The sequence below is a fragment of the Rutidosis leptorrhynchoides genome, chromosome 5, assembly GCF_046630445.1.
Source record: "Rutidosis leptorrhynchoides isolate AG116_Rl617_1_P2 chromosome 5, CSIRO_AGI_Rlap_v1, whole genome shotgun sequence".
Taxonomy (NCBI): Eukaryota; Viridiplantae; Streptophyta; class Magnoliopsida; order Asterales; family Asteraceae; genus Rutidosis; species Rutidosis leptorrhynchoides.
In genome coordinates this window covers 96,016,055-96,036,703 of record NC_092337.1, presented here as the reverse complement: position 1 = coordinate 96,036,703, position 20,649 = coordinate 96,016,055, and the positions used below count along the sequence as shown (strand labels likewise).

Here is a 20,649-nt window from a genome sequence, read left to right as displayed (position 1 = left end):
GCGGGCCTAGACGTTAGGTTACTATTTTTGCCCTCAGGGTGTGTGGTGTTATTATATACTTTTATTTTATTTTTATATTTATTATTAAATAATGATGTGGTTAGGACCAGTTTGTGACAAGGGTCACAGAACAGGTTTGTTTATTTAATTTGGACTTCGTTTGTGTCATCAAATGAGATACGAAAGAATTCAGATAACTGATAAATACCCGTGTGTTGTGATGTATGGGTTTTTAACCCTTAAGTGTGTAGGTAGGGAGAATTATCTTCATTTTTCTAGATTCTTCCCCAAATATTACTCCCGTACGTTCATCTCCATCTCACCAAACCCTAATCATCAAAACTTGTTCTTGGGCTCAAATTGATCTTAGAATCGTGTTCTTTGTTGTCTACTGATTCTAACAAGGTAAGAATCACAAGCCTTCATGCTTTAATCTTTGAGAAAATGGAGTTTTGTGTAAGTTTTTACAAAGTGTGTAATTTGGGTCAAAGTGGTTAAATTTGATGTTGTTTGAGTCCAAATATTGTGGGTTTATGTTTCTACATGTTTAGTGTCTTTGATTTGGTCAGTTTTGAGGTCGTAATCGAGCTCCAGAGCAAGAATTGGTCGATTTTGGGTGAAACCCGTCACTTTGTTCTTCAGCTTTTGCAGATAAACACAGTCGGCCGACTGTCTCTTGACAATCGACCGACTGACTCGACCATCGACCGACTGACTCGACCATCGGCCGAGTGTGTCTGTGAGAGACCATCGACCGAGTGTCTAGACACTCGGTCGAGTGAGTGTAGACTGTCGACCGACTATCTCTGACAGTCGACCGAGTGTCTTTGGCAGTGTAAAATTTTACTAAGTGTTGATTTTTTTAGCCGTTATGCTGCCCGTTTGTATTTTGATGATCATAATATTATAACTAACTTGTGAGTATTGTTCTCAGGTGATACAGACGAGGAGAAGACTCGGTGACATTAGACTACCGAGTGATGTCAGTATCGGTGAGTGGGACTAACTGGAGAATATAGTATATAGAAGCAGGTTATATTATGATTTCCATGCTTGTTAGATATACTTATTATTGTGGTTAGTTAGTTCTTGTGATGACTGCATGTTAGTTGATGCTTGTCTGCTGGAGCCCAGTGCGTCCCTATTGTGTGGTAGCCTCGGTAGGAGAGATCAACCTGCGGGTTGGGTTCCTCATGTGGTAGCCTAGACAATCGAGATGTATATATATGTGAATGATGCGTTCGTCGCGTGTGGATTATATATATACACACGGTGGTGGAGGAACTTCTGGTAAGCCCCAGTCCGATCAGCTGGTGGTTAATGGTTTGGCCGAGCCGCCAGAGTCTCTGTAGACGGCACTTGGTGATGTTTATGTGTTAGACTATGTGATATGATTAGTATGACGGTTCCTGTATACTATTGACTGTAGTTAGTTGCACTCACTTAGCTTCGTGCTAATCCCCCACATCTTCCCTGCAGGTTATGGATGTGTTGTATGCTAGTTATCAGGGCGAAGATGGGATGTTGGAAGATATGTTTGACAAAGCCGGAAACTCTGATGTCGCGTCTTTTCTATTAAAGTTGTATTTACGTTTTAGTATAACACCCGGTCGTTTATTTATTAACGTGTTATCATTAAGTGGATTATATATGTGTATATACATTTTTAACTTATGTATTAGTTAAATTGGTCTTCCGCTGTATTTAAAAAAAAAATCTGGGGTGTTATAATAAACCTATACATATACAAGATTTGTTCCTATATTTTTTTACCTCACAAACTATATATATATATATATATATATATATATATATATATATATATATATATATATATATATATACATACACAACATCACCATCCCATGTGCCTAACAATTTGAAATCAGTTTCAAATTTGAATTTTTGGGGTCCTTTTATTTAATTATTTATTATTTATATATTGTTTAAGTACATTGGGAAGGTAGAACACTTACTTTTTATGACACACTCATGTGATCAAGCATCTTTATCAATGTATGTGTGTAGCTTTTTAAAATATATCAATATACAAATATATCCAAATTAAATATTTAGATCTACAGAAGTAAAATAAATGCTCTCAAACTCTCTCTCTCTTCCTCATCTTCTGATGCGACCTCTTTTCCCAGTATTCATCCTAATTGTTCTTCAATAATCTCTGGTAATTAATCGTATTCACACTAAAATCTTATTAATTTCAATATCATCGCGATTGTTATCATTACCAGATTCCATCGGCTCCCAAAAGCAACATATCCACCGGATCAGCAGCGCCATTTTCATTTTGAAGTTAGGGTTTCTTCAATTGAAATTTCGGATTACATTATACTTCTTTCTATTCGATTTATTTTTTTGGCTACGTTTACTGATTTTGTCTATTGGATTTATTGATTATCAGATGTTCGTATCGGTGGTTACGATTAATATAATTCATATTATGATCTTTGTCGTAAGGTCGCAAGCAATCGCTCTCGCTGTTGACATCTTTTTCGTGAGCAAATATTCGGTTTTTATGACTTAATTTGTTTAATTTCTGCAGTTTAATTGTATATATGATTTAGTTGTTGTAATAAGGTAAGTTCAGTATCATCTTTGACTTTTTTTTTGGTTAATTTTCTTAATTTTTTCCCTATTTTAATTGCTAACTCTGGTTTTGTTGTGTTATATGTTTGTATGGAAGAATGTGTTTGGAAGATATATAAGTTACAAATTTTTAATTGCTAAATGTTTGTAAGTAATAATAATTTTTTTTTTTTTACTTCTTTTGAATGTTTCATTATTGATGTTGATATGAAAGTATGAATCTGAACTTCTTTCACGTGCTCTATTCAGTTTTTGACTTGAATGTTAAATCTCGAAAGAACCACTTCTCTAATAAACACGATTTACCATGTACACTACATTTTCTAAGTATTTGTTTCTATTATAACTTATATTGATGCTTCTCTTTTCTGACCTGAAAACAAACCATACTCTTTTAATGCTTGGTATTGCTATTTGTTTTCCATTGAAATGTTGTTAATGAAAATACAGGATCGATATTAGAAGCTTCGTTTCTATTTGTTGCTGTTAACATGAACATAATGTATAGTTGAAGCTGTATTAAATTGATATGTTTCTGAACTTGCATCTTTAGTTTATAGTTATTTGCTTGGTGTTGCTGTTTGTTTTCGATTGAAATGTTGATAATGAACAAAATTGGTATATTCAGATCATGATTTATAATTTTTGTTTCCAATTAATTGGTATTATGGTTATTGAACAAATATGATAAGATATATTTGTTTTTGTACAAGTTTCAACAATGAGAGAACAATGCTTTCTCAGATTCATGCAAACGCTTCATTTTGTAAATAATAGGTTCTAGACGGACATGATGGCATATTCATAACCACTGGATACTTACCATAAACATTCATTCGGAATAAAGATGATAAGATTGTTTTTCTGTATCCAAGTGACATGTAGTTTTTCTTTTAAACTATATTCCTTTTGTTAATCTCATTGAGCAACTACATGAAAGTTAGTGATTTTTGACTATAAACAATTGATTATTACATTGTAATTGTATTCATTAATTCATCAATACCGTTTACATCATTAGTCATTATAACGTTTTCGCATACTATGAGTTGCCGTGCAACGCACGAGCTCATAAAGTATCGAACAATGTACAAAAAAATATTTGTTCGACAATTTTAAATAAATATATTTCGTTATTAAAAAAATATTATATCATTTGTTGATACTAATTTAATAAAATATCATTTTTAATCAGTTATATTAATGCCCTCGTGCATCGCACGGGTTCAAAAAATCTAATATATATATATATATATATATATATATATATATATATATATATATATATATATATATATATATAGGGCTAATCAAGGGAGAAGCACTTTTTTGGGGAAGGGGAAGTAAATTTTAATTATTTTTTTCCTTTTAAAAAAAAAATTCACAAACATTAAGATTATGTGAAACTATGAATATTTAAAAAAAAACACTTTGTAATAAATGTTATTATTTTGACCAGAAAGCGCTCGAAGAAATTACATTCATCGATAAATGTTCCTAATAACATTCATCGTGATGCATGTTATTTTCTGAGCGTTTTTTTTTATCTCATGTGAAGTTTTTTTTATAATTTAGCCTGATTTAGAGTTTGTGGTTTGGTGTTTATGGTTTAGTGTTTTGGGTTTAGTCCTTAAATCCAAAACCCTAAACTCTAAACTGTTTTTGTTAAACCTTAAATCTAAACCCTAAACATTAATTTCTAAACCCTAAAAACAACGCTCGAAGAAGAGCAGAAAATATGATAAATACAATTATATATGTGTGTGTGTGTGTGTCTTATGTGATTAATACGGAGTAGTAATTTTGTAATCACATGTTGAATTCATATAGTACTAATTTGACAGCAATAAAAGTCGCCGAGATTCGGTATACTGAAAATTAAGTGATGTCCTTGTTGCTAAGGTTCATGTAACCCTACAACTTTGTTCTTATGAATTCGTTTTGTTGGTCATTTAGTTTGCTTTTAATCGCACAGTTGTTTTTCAGAGTAAGGCAGATGATCAACTTAGGGGCTGTTTACTTGCTATTTCATTAAGTCAGATATGTATCAAGATGGCAGAATGGATATAGAATGATCATATGGAGTAATCCTGAAATTAATAATCCTGTTTACTTATTGTGCTGAATAAATATGCTGAATGATAAAAATGACTTTCATACCCTTATACTAAATAAGTGGAGTATTGGTTTTTCTAAATGGCAAAATCGTTACTATAATTCATCAACCATTAAAAATATTAAATATCTTATTTTAATGAATTATTTGAACAACATTTGATTAACTTTTATCCACTTTAAAACATATACCAATATAAATATGAGTCATTTTATGTTATAAATTCAACCGAGAATAAAATAACATTCATAGATCAACCACATTTTCATACATATACTAATATAAACATGAGTTCACAATTCTCCTAGTGCTATTTGAACAAAAGTGTTACAATGCCAACATAAGTTTCACATGAACTATATATGATATAGTTCTTACATCAAAATGATGAAAAGTTTTACGTCAAGTAGTTTACCACAAATTACTTACATAAATTGCTTCCAAAAATATAACCCAAGCTCAATCATATATTGCTTGCAATTTCATCACGCAAATTTGACATATATTGCATACTTTGGGCATTCCCATTGTATTTCTGGTTCGTCTTCCTCACCTTCTACATGTTCATCACCTTCATCCTCTTCGTCTTGCTCGTCGCATTCTCTGAAAAGCTCATCATGAATATTCCACTTTCTAATAAAATTATGTATCGCAAAACAAGCAATCACCACGTTTCTTTGTACCGGAAATGGATAAGGAGCCATCTCTTTTAGTATTGGAAATCTTGATTTCAAAACTCCATAAGCACGTTCAATGACATTTCTAAGTTGTGCATGTCCATGATTAAATTTTTCTTTTCTAGTTAAAGCACGCCGACGTCGAAAATCCGCTAACCAAAATCTTGTATTACGATATGGAGCCAAAAATCCACGAGCATTTGTATATGCAGCATCACATAAATAATATTTATCTGTAGTGAAATAAAAGTGTTAAAACATTCAAACAATAAAAATTTATATATTTGAGAATGATGCATACTTGGTGGAGGAACTGGAAAACCAGAAGTTGGATTGAATAAAACTTCGTTTAGTACTCTAGAATCATGAGCTATGCCTTCCCATCCAGCCCAAACAAATGTAAATACCATATTGAAGTCACATATCCCTAAAACATTTTGATAACATCGACCACCACCTCGCCCTCTATAGGCAGCTTGTTGCTTAGAAGGAACAACTGCATGTACAAGAGTCCCATCTAGTGCACCTATTGCTCCCTTAATTAAATAAGGAAGAACATACATGTTAACAACTTATGTCTATGTTCAAGTAAAACAAGCAAACAAATGCAGTAGTTACACTGATACTTACCATAATAAACATGTATATTCTAATTACAATAACAAACAACAGTAGCCACATTTATGTTTACAATAACAAGCTGCATTATTCGTTATTATATAATAAAAAATAAACATGTAAATGAGTTATAAGATGAGAAGAACAAAAATATACCGAAAATATTTCTCTCAAATATCTATGCCGATCTGACGCATTCGGGCTAACATTGAGTGATGACGGCCCTATGGCTTCTCTCGCAAATTGCATCATTCCTTGAAGAACTTCATGAAAACATATATGAATAGTTCGTAATGAGTGTTGAAATCTATATTTTATTTCTCTAAATCCGTCATTTTGTCCAAGAATAGTTAAAAATATTGCCATCTTCTCCTCGATACTTATATACCTACTATCTTGCAACCAATTTCTTTCTTTAAAATGGTTACATAAAAGAACATATGCATCACGTGAGAGACGCAATAGTTGGTGACATTGTATGTTCGATCCACCTAATAACTCTTGTGTGTATGCATGCCCGGTTAATGATGAAGTGGTATCTCTACACCTTTCAATTCTTGATGAGTTTCTTTGCCTCACATACCAATATAGAATGATTAAGATTATAAATTCATCTTCCATATCCATATCTCACCTATAAAAGTTTATATAAATAAGTTTATATGGCATATACATATACATAATATACATATACATCTACAGATTTTTGAACCTATATAAATTAAATAGCAGGTTAACAATGACAAAATACATACAACCTCTAATAGTAATAGAAGTGTCCAAATATGTAAATGTTGACTTGTTTATATGCGATAATCAAATAATAACCCTACATTTATACATCTCTCCAATTGAAAGTTTCAGAGTCGACTAATCAAAAAGAGGTTCTAATGCCTAATTTTTTTTTTCCTTTTTGCAGGACGGAGCTCCAATACCTTCGATTAAAACATACTAATTTAAAAATTATAAAAAACAACTAAAAGATAAATAGAATTGCAATAATGTAGATTCCTATAAAAAAAAAACCCCCAAAATTGAAAACTTAAAAAGGCTTTACCTGTGACAGAGGTAGCAGGAGAAGAAGGGTGTGGTGGTGATTAATGGTGACCACGTGAATAATACAGAGGAAGGAAGAAAGAAGAACGATCTTACATTTTGGAGTAAAATTATGAGGAAGAAAGGGTAGCTGGAGAAATATTAGGGCTATATGGGGAACACATCAATTTGGTGACTGACCAATAATCTCTTGAAAGGGATTGAGATTAAATTTTAAGGCTTTAGTAAACAGGTCAAAAGGATGACCAAATAATACTTGTGGACCATTAAGCCCAATAAGGCCTTAGTAAACCGCCCCTTAGTTGGAGAATCCTTCAGCATGAGAAACTTGTCGTTTTGAGAGAGATGCTTCATTTTTGTAAAGAACGGCTTTCAAAAGGTTTGATAATTTATGATTGCAGTTAGTAACTGATCCTTTCCATTATATTGTATCGTTTGAGAATGGTTCTGCCACATGACATGGTTCTCTTTCTCTCGGCTTATAGTTCAATGTACTTGGCGCGGCAGTGGCGAATTCAGGATGAAAACCTAATGTGGTCCTAATTTTTTCTCTGAAGTTAATCATATTTGAAGGAAATTTTAGTGGTTGTTTACCTATAAAAACTTTAAATTTTAAAAATATATGGAGTCCTATAGATAAATTTGGTGACATATATAGTTTGAAGAATACATCGTATAAAAAAATTTCAAAGTAGTGGGGTCTTTTAACCCCACACCAATACATGTAGTCGCCCCTGCTTGGCGGATATACAGGGGAGCAATGACATTTTCAAATTATGTAAAACAAAATTCTTTTTTAATATTACATCGTAGGTCGGTAAAAAGGTTTTGTAAATTGGGGGGGGAGCAATGATGTAATACTATCCCTGTTCAATTAAATTTTGTAGATAAATATTATTCAATTTCAATTTGAAGAAAGGACTGAGTCCGTTTGTGAACTCCCCTTTCGCTCATGTAGTCATAAACTTCGCGTCCATCAATCTAGTGGTTCGTTTTTAGTTATTATGTATACTATATTATTAATATGTATTAGCTGGAGAAATATTCAAATGAATCCAACTTTTAAGTTGAGATTCAAGGAATCAATCAGAGTGCGACATGTGGGGCGACAATCACATGTGATTAAAAATAAATTAAACAAAAAACTTTTTTCGAAATTTTTTTTTTTTTGACAAAAAAAAAATTCGAATTTTTTTTTTCAATTTTTAATTAAATCACATGTTTTTTTTTTAAATTTAGCATGTTAAATCCAATCACATGTGATTGTAAAACCCAGTCACATGTGATTCTGCATGTCAAATCCAATCACACGTGATTGAAAAAAAAATTATTTTTTCAATCACATGTGATTGGGTTTTACAATCACATGTGATTGGATTTGACATGCTAAATTAAAAAAAAAAATCGAAATTTTTTTTTTGAAAAAAATAAAAATAATTTGGAAAAAAGATTTTTTTTTTTTTTTTGAATCACATGTGATTGTCGCGCCACATGTCACACTCTGATTGGTCCGTTGGATTTCAAGCAAATTATTGGATTTGAGGGATTACAACTCGTATTAGCTGATCAAAATTGCGACCTCAGTGTACTTTATAAACAGGATATGAGGGGAGTAGGGACAAGGTGGAGAGTTGCTGATGCATGAAATCTTTATTTTAGAAAGCTCAAAAAACTGTCGTTTTGCACACTTGAGCATCAACAGGTGTTGGTAGCATTCACTTGCCTGTATCGAGTAATTCTGCTTACAACCTGATTGGTTATCCAATCCGCTTCAACATTCTTCATCGGCATTCGGCTCGTACCTTGTACACTAACTTGTCTAATGAAATCGGGGGATCAATAAGCCTACTCAATGTGGCAGGAACAGATATAGAAAGTCCTACGGTTCACTCTGATTGGTTATCCACCTGTACATAGGTCATATGCACATGACTTTATATCTTCGATTTTCGAAAAGAGCTCACAATAACTTTACTCATGTAATTACTGTTGGAAAACCATGTGTACTTTAAATCAGATTAACGCAGCGGATAGTTAAAATAATAATCAATTATTATTTTATAAACCATTTACAAAATTAAATATTAATATATATAAATTTAATAAAACATACACATGATTAACGATCTCAAAGATCCAGTTACACCATAATAATTGTCATGAGTATTAAATCAGTCACATGTCACGCTCTGATTGGTCCGTTGGATTTCAAGCAAATTATTGGATTTGAGGGATTACAACTCGTATTAGCTGATCAAAATTGCGACCTCAGTGTACTTTATAAACAGGATATGAGGGGAGTAGGGACAAGGTGGAGAGTTGCTGATGCATGAAATCTTTATTTTAGAAAGCTCAAAAAACTGTCGTTTTGCACACTTGAGCATCAGCAGGTGTTGGTAGCATTCACTTGTCTGTATCGAGTAATTCTGCTTACAACCTAATTGGTTATCCAATCCGCTTCAACATTCTTCATCGACATTCGGCTCGTACCATGTACACTAACTTGTCTAATGAAATCGGGGGATCAATAAGCCTACTCAATGTGGCAGGAACAGATATAGAAAGTCCTACGGTTCACTCTGATTGGTTATCCACCTGTACATAGGTCATATGCACATGACTTCATATCTTCGATTTTCAAAAAGAGCTCACAATAACTTTACTCATGTAATTACTGTTGGAAAACCATGTGTACTTTAAATCAGATTAACGCAGCGGATAGTTGAAATAATAATCAATTATTATTTTATAAACCATTTACAAAATTAAATATTAATATATATAAATTTAATACAACATGCACATGATTAACGATCTCAAAGATCCAGTTACACCATAATAATTGTCATGTGTATTAAATCATAAGATGAGTTAACGATATACCTTTCTTGAAGAAACTGATGAACGGAGAGAAACCTACGTTCAAAGGTATGACAGTCTCTTTGGGTAGTCCACACTACACTTCAAACAACGTCAATGGATGCTAGTCCAAACCCAAGTAATAATTAATCAACCTTTGATTAATATTATAAACCCAAAATAATACTCCGTATGAAACAATGTTATTTCTTCTCTTACTTTCTCTCTTTTCTCTTTTCAATTCTCTCGTTAGTTTTTATGAAGGCAAAAGACCATATATATAATATGAAGTAAAGTAAAACGTATCAATCAATCTGAATCACAGATATATTTTTCTTTATAAGACAAACAACTTTTTCAAAAAAAGATATTGAAATAGAAATAAGATACAGAGTATAAATTCTTTAAACGATAAAGTCGTATTTCTCAAATACTTTAGAGGTATGTTATGTAACTTATAATTAATAATTTCTATCATGTCGTTTTCATGTGAATAGTAAATTAATTAATTTCGTTTCATTTACTATTCATATGAATAGTAAATGAATTAATTTCGATTTACAATTTTGTTACTTAAGTATTATATATACATATTATATATATTTTATTTGACGTCTCGGTGTATATGTGTGTGACCCCGAAGGCTCAAATGAAGTTGGTCATATAGTTATATGTTGTACCTTGCACATTAATCCTACAGACTCTCACTTGTGCATGGCACAACACCAAGTAACTATACAAACAATGGTAAGCGTCTAGCAACACGTCATTATCCCCAAATTCATGTGAGGGTAGTTTCTCGAAACTGTTTATGGTAAGTTTTAAATGTCATTCGTCCTTTTGTTTCAGATACTTTAATTAAACTTGAGATATGGATCATCGGTCATTCTCATTTGTTTAACAATTTTTTATCTCGATCTTATAACTGAATTAGATCACCAAATTAATTAAGTATCATCTTAATACATCTGGGTGCGGCCACACAAATATCTTATTCATTCATCGAGGAGCTCAAAAATTATCTAACTCTAAACATTTTAGAGGAACAAATCTTATATTGCATACACGTGTCTATCACGAGCTTTACATTATACCCAATAATGGCCTTTATAACAGCCTTATTCAGGACAACGTTTAACCATATCAAAGTACAATGTTCCACACATCAAAACTGGCGTGTATCTCAAGTCTGAGGACATAAAGACATAATCACTAAAAGATTCACTACTGACAATGATCCATGTAGTGACATCTCGGATGGGCCATTCCAATATTCATCATCAATGAATACATATGAATTTTGGTCTCTACAAGTTAACTATTTATCATCAATAAATATAACCAAAACTTCATATTAATCTTAATTCATGTTATTCCCGTAACATGATTGATTATGGAGATTTTTAATAGTCAACAATTACTCATGGATTAAACATGCTAATATAGAACACAGTGATATATATGAAAACGATCATACCATCAATATATCAATTCATTATGATAAAACTGTTTAATGTTCGAAAAATATCCAAATACTAAATTACAAATTAAAAATATCAGCAGCATAACGAAGTCCAATACAACTAGCATGATTATCATGCTTGTTGTGTGTCATGGGCTTCGTGAACGGGTCAGCCACATTATCATCTATATGAATCTTAAGAATACTAATATCATTCCTCTCAACGACTTCTTGAATGTAGTCAAACTTTCGAAGAATGTGTCTGCTACCTTTACGTACACGTGATTCTTTCGCAAGTATAATAGCACTTGAATTATCACAGTACATTTCCATAGGGGATTTAATGCTGGGAACTACTCCGAGTTCAGCAATAAACTTCCTAATCCAGACAGCTTCTTGAGAAGGTTCTGAGGCAGCAATTTATGCTGCTTCCGTTGTAGACTGTGCAACTGTGCTCTGCTTTGAGCTTCTCCAATCAACTGCCCCGCCATTCATGACAAAGACATACCCTGGCTGGGATCGAGAATCATCTCGATCAGTTTGGAAACTAGCATCTGTATAACATCTAATACTCAACTCTTCTTCCAAACCACCGTAAACCAAGAACATTTCTTTAGTTCTCCGCAAATATTTAAGAATGCTCTTAACAGCAATCCAATGTTCTTCACCTGGATTCTATTGATAACGACTCGTCAAACTCAAAACTAACGAGACATCAGGTCTAGTACATAACATGGCATACATAATGGATCCTATAGCCAAAGCATACGGAACACATTTCATTCGTCTTATCTCATCAGGTGTGATAGGACTTTGAGACTTGCTCAAGGTTATGCCCTTTTGCATGGGCAATGCTCCGTGATAGTGCTCCAAATGAACATATATTTAGGCACAATATCCTTCCAATATGTAAAACTTTTAGTTGTAATTGTTCTATTTTTATTTAATATTCGTTTAAATAAATAAGTACGAAGACAAAAGAAGAAAACGACGATTTGAAGACGCAAATGACCAAAAAGCTCAAATGTACAAGATATAATTCAAGTGGTTCAATTTATTGATGAGAAACGTCCAAAAATGATAAGAGTACAAGCCGCAAAACGCAAAGTACAAGATATTAAATAGTACGCAAGGACGTTCGAAAATCCGGAACGGGACATGAACCAACTATCAACGCGCGACGCAACGGAGCTAAAATTACAAATCAACTATGCACATGAATATAATATAATATAATATATATATATATAATTATATAAAATTATATATATATTATATATATTAAATAAATATGTCGACCATTAAATAAATATATTAATTATTAGATTTTGTACCATAATTAAGGTTTGGACAAAAGACTGACACTTGTGGACATTGGACTATGACTATTAATAGATAGGGGGTATTGTCTAATCGAATGACAACTCATTAGAATCTGTCGAACCTATCTTCAAATTAGTTAATCTAATAATTATTAAAATGTTATGTATGTTCTATTTAGTGACGTTTATAAAACATCTTTTACGATCATTTAATTAATTATTCGGTTGGGTAATTGATTATTCATTCTGATCAAGTGGGTAAATTAATATTCATATCTCATTAAAACAGGGGTGGATTACATACAAGGATAATTGGTGTAATTGTTAACAAAGTTATAAAACCTTGGATTACACGCAGTCGATAACCTGGTGTAATCATTAAACAAAGTATTAAAACCTTGTTACAGTTCGCAGTTCGAATCCCTAATTAGTTGGAATATTTGACTTCGAGAATAAGGTTAATTTGACAAGCATTTTATAATTATGACCGATGGACTATTATGGAAAAAAACCAAATAGGTATCAAATAATCCAGGACAAAGGACAATTAACCCGGGTAACAATTAATCAAAATGTCAAACATCATGATTACGGAAGTTTAAATAAGCATAATACTTTTATTTCATATTTCATCGTACCTTTATTTACTATCATTTAAATTACTGCAATTTACTTTATCGCAATTTAAATTCTGTCATTTATATTATCGTCATTTATCTTTACGCTTTATTTAAAATCGACAAACCGGTCATTAAACGGTAAAAACTCTCTTTTATAATAATATTACTATATATAATTATATATATTTTATACAAATATAGTTTTTAGAATATAGCGTTAAACTTAGCCAGCTCCCTGTGGAACGAACCGGACTTACTAAAAACTACACTACTCTACGATTAGGTACACTGCCTATAAGTGTTGTAGCAAGGTTTAGGTATATCCACTCTATAAATAAATAAATAACTTGTGTAAAATTGTATCGTATTTAATAGTATTTCGTAGTAAAAATATAGTATATTTCGTATACACCTCGCATAACATCACTCCGCGCTTGGAGTTTTGCATGTTAAATCTTCGCAAGATTTTGTCAATGTATGTACTTTGACTCAAACCAATAAGCCTTTTGGATCTATTTCTATAGATCCTGATTCCTAGAATATACTTAGCTTCTCCAAGATCTTTCATGACAAAATATTTTCCAAGCCAAGATTTGACATCTTACAAAGTTGAAATGTCATTTCCAATAAGTAGTATGTCATTAACATACAAGATCAATAAGACAACTTTGCTCCCACTAGCTCTAATGTAAACACATGGCTCATCTTGGTTTTGAGAAAAACCAAGCTCTTTGATTTTCTGATCAAACTTAAGATTCCAGCTCCTGGATGCTTGCTTTAATCCATAAATGGATTTTAGAAGTTTGCATACTTTAGTAGGATGCTTAGGATTCATAAACTCTTTCGGCTGAACCATATATACGTCCTCGCTTAGGTCGCCATTTAGGAAAGCGGTTTTGACATCCATTTGCCATATTTCATAATCATGACAAGCAGCCATGGCAATAAGTATCCTAATTGATTTAATGCTCGCTACTGGTGAAAAAGTTTCCTCATAATCAATTCCTTGAGTTTGAGTATAACCTTATGCCACCAACCGAGCCTTAAAAGTGTTTACATTACCGTCCATGTCAGCCTTCTTCTTGAAGACCCATTTACTCCCTACTGTTTTGCAATTGGGTGGAAGATCAATCAAGTCCCATACTTGATTATCTTTTATGGACTGCATCTCTGCCTTCATAGCATCTCGCCATTTTTCATATTCTTGATCTGACATGGCTTCACTGTAGCTAGAGGGTTCATCATAATCCCCTAGATGAGGTTCATCTGAATCAATCAGAAGATTTAACCTCTCAGGTTGATGAGAGGTTCTATTAGATCTATGAAGTATAGGTGCAACACGTTCGGGCTCACCAACAGTGTGTTCTGCTTCAACGTGCGGTTGGCTAGTGCCTTCAGAAGGTGTGTTACTTTGTGATTCTTGAATTTCCTCAAGATCTACTTTACTCCCACTGACTTCTTGTAAGAGAAGATCTCTTTCAAAGAATTCAGCAAACCAAGCAGTAAACACTTTGTTTTCAGCTTGGTAGTAAAAGTAGTAACCCGTTGTTTCCTTTGGGTATCCCACAAAGTAACATTTGATACCTCTGGGTTCTAACTTGTTTGATGTGTCACGTTTCACATACGCTTCACAACCCCAGACTTTCAAATAAGACAACTTAGGACTCTTTCCATGCCATAACTCATATGGTGTCTTTTATACCTTCTTGGTTGGAACCATATTGAGTATGCGTACAGCAGACTCTAATGCATAACCCCAAAAATACATCGGTAGAGTAGCTAGACTCATCATAGATCGAATCATATCAAGTAAAGTTCGATTCCTCCGTTCTGACACACCATTGTGCTGTGGTGTGTAAGGTGGAGTGAACTGTGAGACAATCCCACAATTCTTCAGGTGGACCAAAAACTCTTGACTCATATACTCCCCTCCCCGATCAGAGCGAAGGGCTTTAATGGTCTTTCCAAGTTGATTCTCTACTTCATTTTGGAAGATTTTGAATGTTTCAAAAACTTCATGTTTATGTTTCAGCAAGTAAACATAACAATATCTACTATAATCATCAGTAAATGTAACGAAGTATGATTCACCATTTCTAGACATAGTTCTAAAAGGGTCACACACATCAGTATGTATTAGTCCTAAAAGATCTTTAGCTCTTTCACCTAAACCGGAGAAAGGAGTCTTTGTCATCTTTTCACATAAACATGACTCGCATACATCAAATGACTCAGAGCCAGTTGATTCCAAAAGCCCATCAGATTGGAGTTTTGAGATGCATTGTTTGTTTATATGACCAAGACGACAATGCCATGGATAGGTGTTATTCAAGTCTTTCTTGACTCGTTTGGCAGTACAGGTATATACAGAATTATTATTTGAAACTACACCATGCATATCAATTTCAAAAATACATTCACGTGGAATAGCATTAAAATAAAATACATTATTCTTAGAAACTGAAATACCAAGGTGCGTAAAAGTAAGTTCAAAACCAAAGTCTTTCAAAAGAGAAACTGAAATTACATTGATCATAATACTATGAGCATAATGACATTGTTCCAACAAAACAATAAGACCACTAGGTAGAGTAAGCTCATAGGTGCCAATAGTTTCGACAGTAGTTCGAGCCCCATTGCCTACTCTTAAGTCTAGTGTGTTGTTCTTCAGTCTCCTACTTCTTCTAATTCCCTGCATACTGTTACAGATGTGAGTACCACAACCAGTATCAAAAATCCAGGAATCACTAGAAAAAGTATATAACTGTATATGAAATATACCTGGTTTGCTGGTCTGGCCAGCTTTGCCTTTTCTCAACTCAAATAGGTAGGAAGGTGAAAGGACCCGTCCTAATCCACCTGGACGAAGTCATCAACATTTGGTCCCATTACGATGATCGGCTCCAAGTAATGTCCTTATATTGAGCAAATGCACAGCGGAAGACTTAATTCGTACCTGAGAATAAACATGCTTTAAAGTGTCAACCAAAAGGTTGGTGAGTTCATAGGTTTATCATAACAATCATTTCAATATGTTAATAGACCATAAGATTTCATAATCATAAACATAATACACTCGCAAGTGTATGTAAAGCATTCTAAGTGGTTGAGCACTTGGTAACCATACTTAACATTTAATCAATGTCGCATATTCCCTTTATTATGAAATCTCACTACACCGAACCAAGTGTAGTCACCAAAACGAAGTACTGTGCAACCGTTGAATACTGGTCGTCCAGTCCGGTTGGGGTTGTCAGGCCCGATAGATCTATCAACAGGATTCGCGTTTACAATGCCCATGTAAATAGTAGTTACCAAGCTACAGGGAAATATGCCAGTGGTACAACTCAACGTAGAATATATTTTTAAGTACTTGTGTCTATTTTGTAAACATTTATAAAAGCAGCGCATGTATTCTCAGCCCAAAAATATATATTGCAAAAGCAATTAAAAAGGGAGCAAATGAAACTCACTTTTGCCTTGAAGGTATTTAATTCGACTTGGTCTCCGATAGATATCACGAACCTAACCATATATATAATATATCAACATATTTTCTTTTTTAGTAATCGTTACATATATATACACTTTTAATACTTTTAATATTTTCTTAGTCCGTAGTTAGCAGTCCGATGTTAGTGGTCCACAATTAGTTGCTTAAATAAAATAAATAAAGACCCCATCGTATTCGTATTGATCAGAATTAATCTCGACCCATGGTACCATGTTGTCAAATGACGTGTTGCGTACATAAAGTACCGTGTTGTCAAATGACGTGTTGCGTACAATCATGAGGTCTTATGATTAATCTTCTCGTGTTGTTTACGGGTGGTCCTGAAATATATAAAATCAAATCATAAGTAATTATATATAAAATATCATATTAATTAGAAAAGATATGATTAATTTACTTTTTCTCCAAATAGATACCCAATCTTGTTTTAGTCATAGTTTCTTCATTACAACTCCGTTTTTGTTGGTTCAACTTGCCACTTCCTTGGATCGAGTCAAATTTTAAGAATATGAACTGAAAATACCTTAGTTTGTATTCGAAACCATAGGTTATAGGTCAAACTTTGGTGAAACTTATGAACGTGATCATTTTCCATCATAAAAACAACATTTAATGATCATTTTTCTAAAAATACTTACACTTTGAGTTAAACCATGAAATTTTTATGTATTAACATATTCATAATAAATATCATTTTTCCAGAACATGAACTTCCAATTCAAAGTTCAAGATGGTTTTTAATTATCCAACCCAAAACAGCCCCCGGTTGCACTCCGACGACGTAGATTCAGTTTTTAAGATGTTCTTTGTAAAACCAAGTTATATCTTGTTAGGTTAGCATATCATTATGATATATTACAGGTCTTGAAGTGTTTTAAAAGTCAAGTTAGAAGGATCTATTTAGTTTGCGAACAAGTTTGAAATCATTCAAACTATGTTCTTGTTGTTAAAATTTTATACCACAAAATAAGATAGCTATATGAATATGAATTGAATAAGATTATGAACAAGGTTACTACCTCAAGTTACTTGGACAAAGTTACTACAAAAGATAAGAATTAATCTTGGAATCAAAGAGTGGTGGAGTTAGATCAAAAGGTTGGAAGTAAACTTCTTCAAATGGGTGGTTATTTTGATATGTTCTTGAAAGAGTTTTCTTATGGTGTTTAAGGCTTGTAATTGAAGCTAAATGATGGTGAAAATGCTTGAAGATGATCAAGTATGAATTTATGAGTATTTTTAGAGAGAAATGAGGGTGTAGGTATGAGAAAATGGAGTGAAGAAATGGTGTTCATTTATAAAAACGTTTTTAGTTTATAAAGAAAGAAAAGGATTCCTAATTTTGTTTTCTTACTAATAATTCATACTACTTGACAAATTCTAGTTACCTCATATCTAGGGCAGTAATAATGTTGATTAGGATGTTGATTTGATGTGTATATACCAATAGTAAATACGTATAGAAGATGGGTATGATACGGGTACATATACCCTAGATATACGTATAGAAATCTTGAGGAAACGGAACGAGAATTCAAATATAGCTATCTTTTGTGAATATACTTATATTGTTTTATGTATTTAAGTCCTTAAAAAGTGATTAAATACATTATATATACGATACATGTATAAGCATTATAGATTATAAGTATATATATCAAAGAATGTTACGTATAGTTATCGTTTTGAAAACTTAAGTTAGTAGTTTCAAAATATACTTATAACTCATTGTCATTAGTACACAATGAGATGTTAAACCATCCTTAGATCATGTTAAATATATATAAATACATATATATACACAAACGTATAATTATCGTATGTTATATAGTTCGTGATATCATCGGTCATATTGGACGGTCAAAAGTTGTGTAAAACTCTTTTCAAAAACACAAGTCTCAATAATTTGGATTGCTTATCATGTTGGTATGGTTTAATTTATGTAAATATTAATCTCATAAGTATAATTTGGTCGGAAAATTCCGGGTCATTACAGTACCTACCCGTTAAAGAAATTTCGTCCCCGAAATTAGATAGAGGTTGTTATGGATAATAATAAGAAGGTTTTCATGACAAATATAAGGTGATAATGGAGTTTTATCATCATTGAGTAATGTAGATAAAACGATTCGATTATGCGAAGAATATAAATGAGACTATCGTAAAAGAGTGAGATGAGTAAAATATATTCGTCTTAACCGATGACGTAGTTATGATTGATTTTCGGGATTTAAGGGATTTAAAGAGAATCTTACGTGATAAGATTTGGTTCTTTGGTGATTAAAGAAATCAGGATCTTCTTTGATTATATGCAATAATCTGTTTCAATTGCTCTGTCGGATATTTCACTATAAATTCATCCCTTCGTTTCCTTATTTTCCACGACTCACACCTTCTATTCTTTCTCCCTTGATTCTTACTTTAAAGCATTCATCAATATGCTCCATCCAGTTCTGATTCTTGATATACTCCTAACTTTTATATCTGTCATTCTTCTTTTTCATCTACCACCAGAAGAATCTCTTTACTTCTACTATACTCTTGTGTTTATAGTGTTTCTAATTCTCCCGTGTCTCTATATTTCTATCTACATCGATATACACGGTTTGTAATTTCGGGGTTATTATCGAAGTTTATATTCTTCATTATTTTTCGGAGCTTCATGCTTTCGTTTTCTCTTCCCGACTTCGAGTCAAGCGAGTAATGGTCCGGAATTCGTAGATATGAAATTCAGAATGAACATAGCTAATGCTCTAAGAAGAAAATCGTAATAAAACGATTTTGATTTGTTAAATTACCAGAATACCCTGGAGAAGACCGAGTCATCCAGAAAAATATTCTCTTGATATGTTTAGAGATTAGATAGAATGTAAGAGTCATGTAAATGGCACATGATGACGGTACTGTGAATCATCATGCTTCATTAGAAACTCAGCATGACTTACTGTAACATAATGACGTTGATCAAGTGTCATTATATTATACTAATCCATGCTTCAGTTCCCAACACTACTTCAAAATATTCATATTTTAAACTCGAAGGTTTCAGAATTTAGAAACTAACACAGTTTCTTTTATGTTGTAGATATTACGGGGAGATAAATGATCTCAGATAAGAATAGTTGTGAAAATATCGCCAGAAATATGGAGGATATTTATAATAGAACATACGAGAATATCTTAGAATTTCTAATATCAATGGATGATGAAGAAAACTTATCTGTGAAGGTTTAGAATGAGAAATAAGATGTTTGCTAACGATTTCAGCAGGCACAGAATCATTTGGATTCTTTGAAGGCAAACTTATTCTTTGTGATTTGTCCACGGATTTCTTCATAGTTTCACATAATCCGCTTTTCGGTACTAAATTTTCTATCGAGCGTTCCTAACACTCCTTTCTTTATCATCAAACTTTTGGCCAGTAAGATCATCTACAACATGCTGCTTCGTCAGAATTTTCAAAGTTAACTGATCTGGGTCATCGATTATCAAACCGAGGTAGTTTCAGGAGAATTGTGTTTTTAGAATGATTAATCGCTGATGGTAATATTGTGGAATATAAAAGGTTCCCCAGTAACAATAAAGAGTACGCATATATATCGCTGTTATAATAAAGTTATTTCGGATGAAAAGTCGGAGTTGACTTGCTGGAGCTGTGACAAAATTAGCTACTTTGGAAAGAGATTGCAAAACGATCTTCGGTAATAACAATGTCAAAGGAACTAGAACAGATACGTGTCAAACGTTTACTCAGTTTCCGAGGGTTTTTCAGGTGCATAACTATATGCATCAATCTTTTCT

General features: G+C 32.7%; 1 protein-coding gene across 1 annotated transcript; it reads right to left on the bottom strand.

Annotated features, from left to right (window-relative positions):
* Window positions 1-5,205: 5,205 nt before the first annotated feature.
* On the bottom strand, window positions 5,206-6,642 carry LOC139848853 (uncharacterized). The gene is made up of 3 exons (XM_071838540.1): window positions 6,172-6,642; window positions 5,699-5,933; window positions 5,206-5,630 (listed from the first exon to the last, which is right to left on the bottom strand). Exons 1-3 carry the CDS (start codon window positions 6,640-6,642, stop codon window positions 5,206-5,208), a joined length of 1,131 nt encoding a protein of 376 aa, XP_071694641.1.
* Between the last annotated feature and the right edge of the window lie 14,007 nt (window positions 6,643-20,649).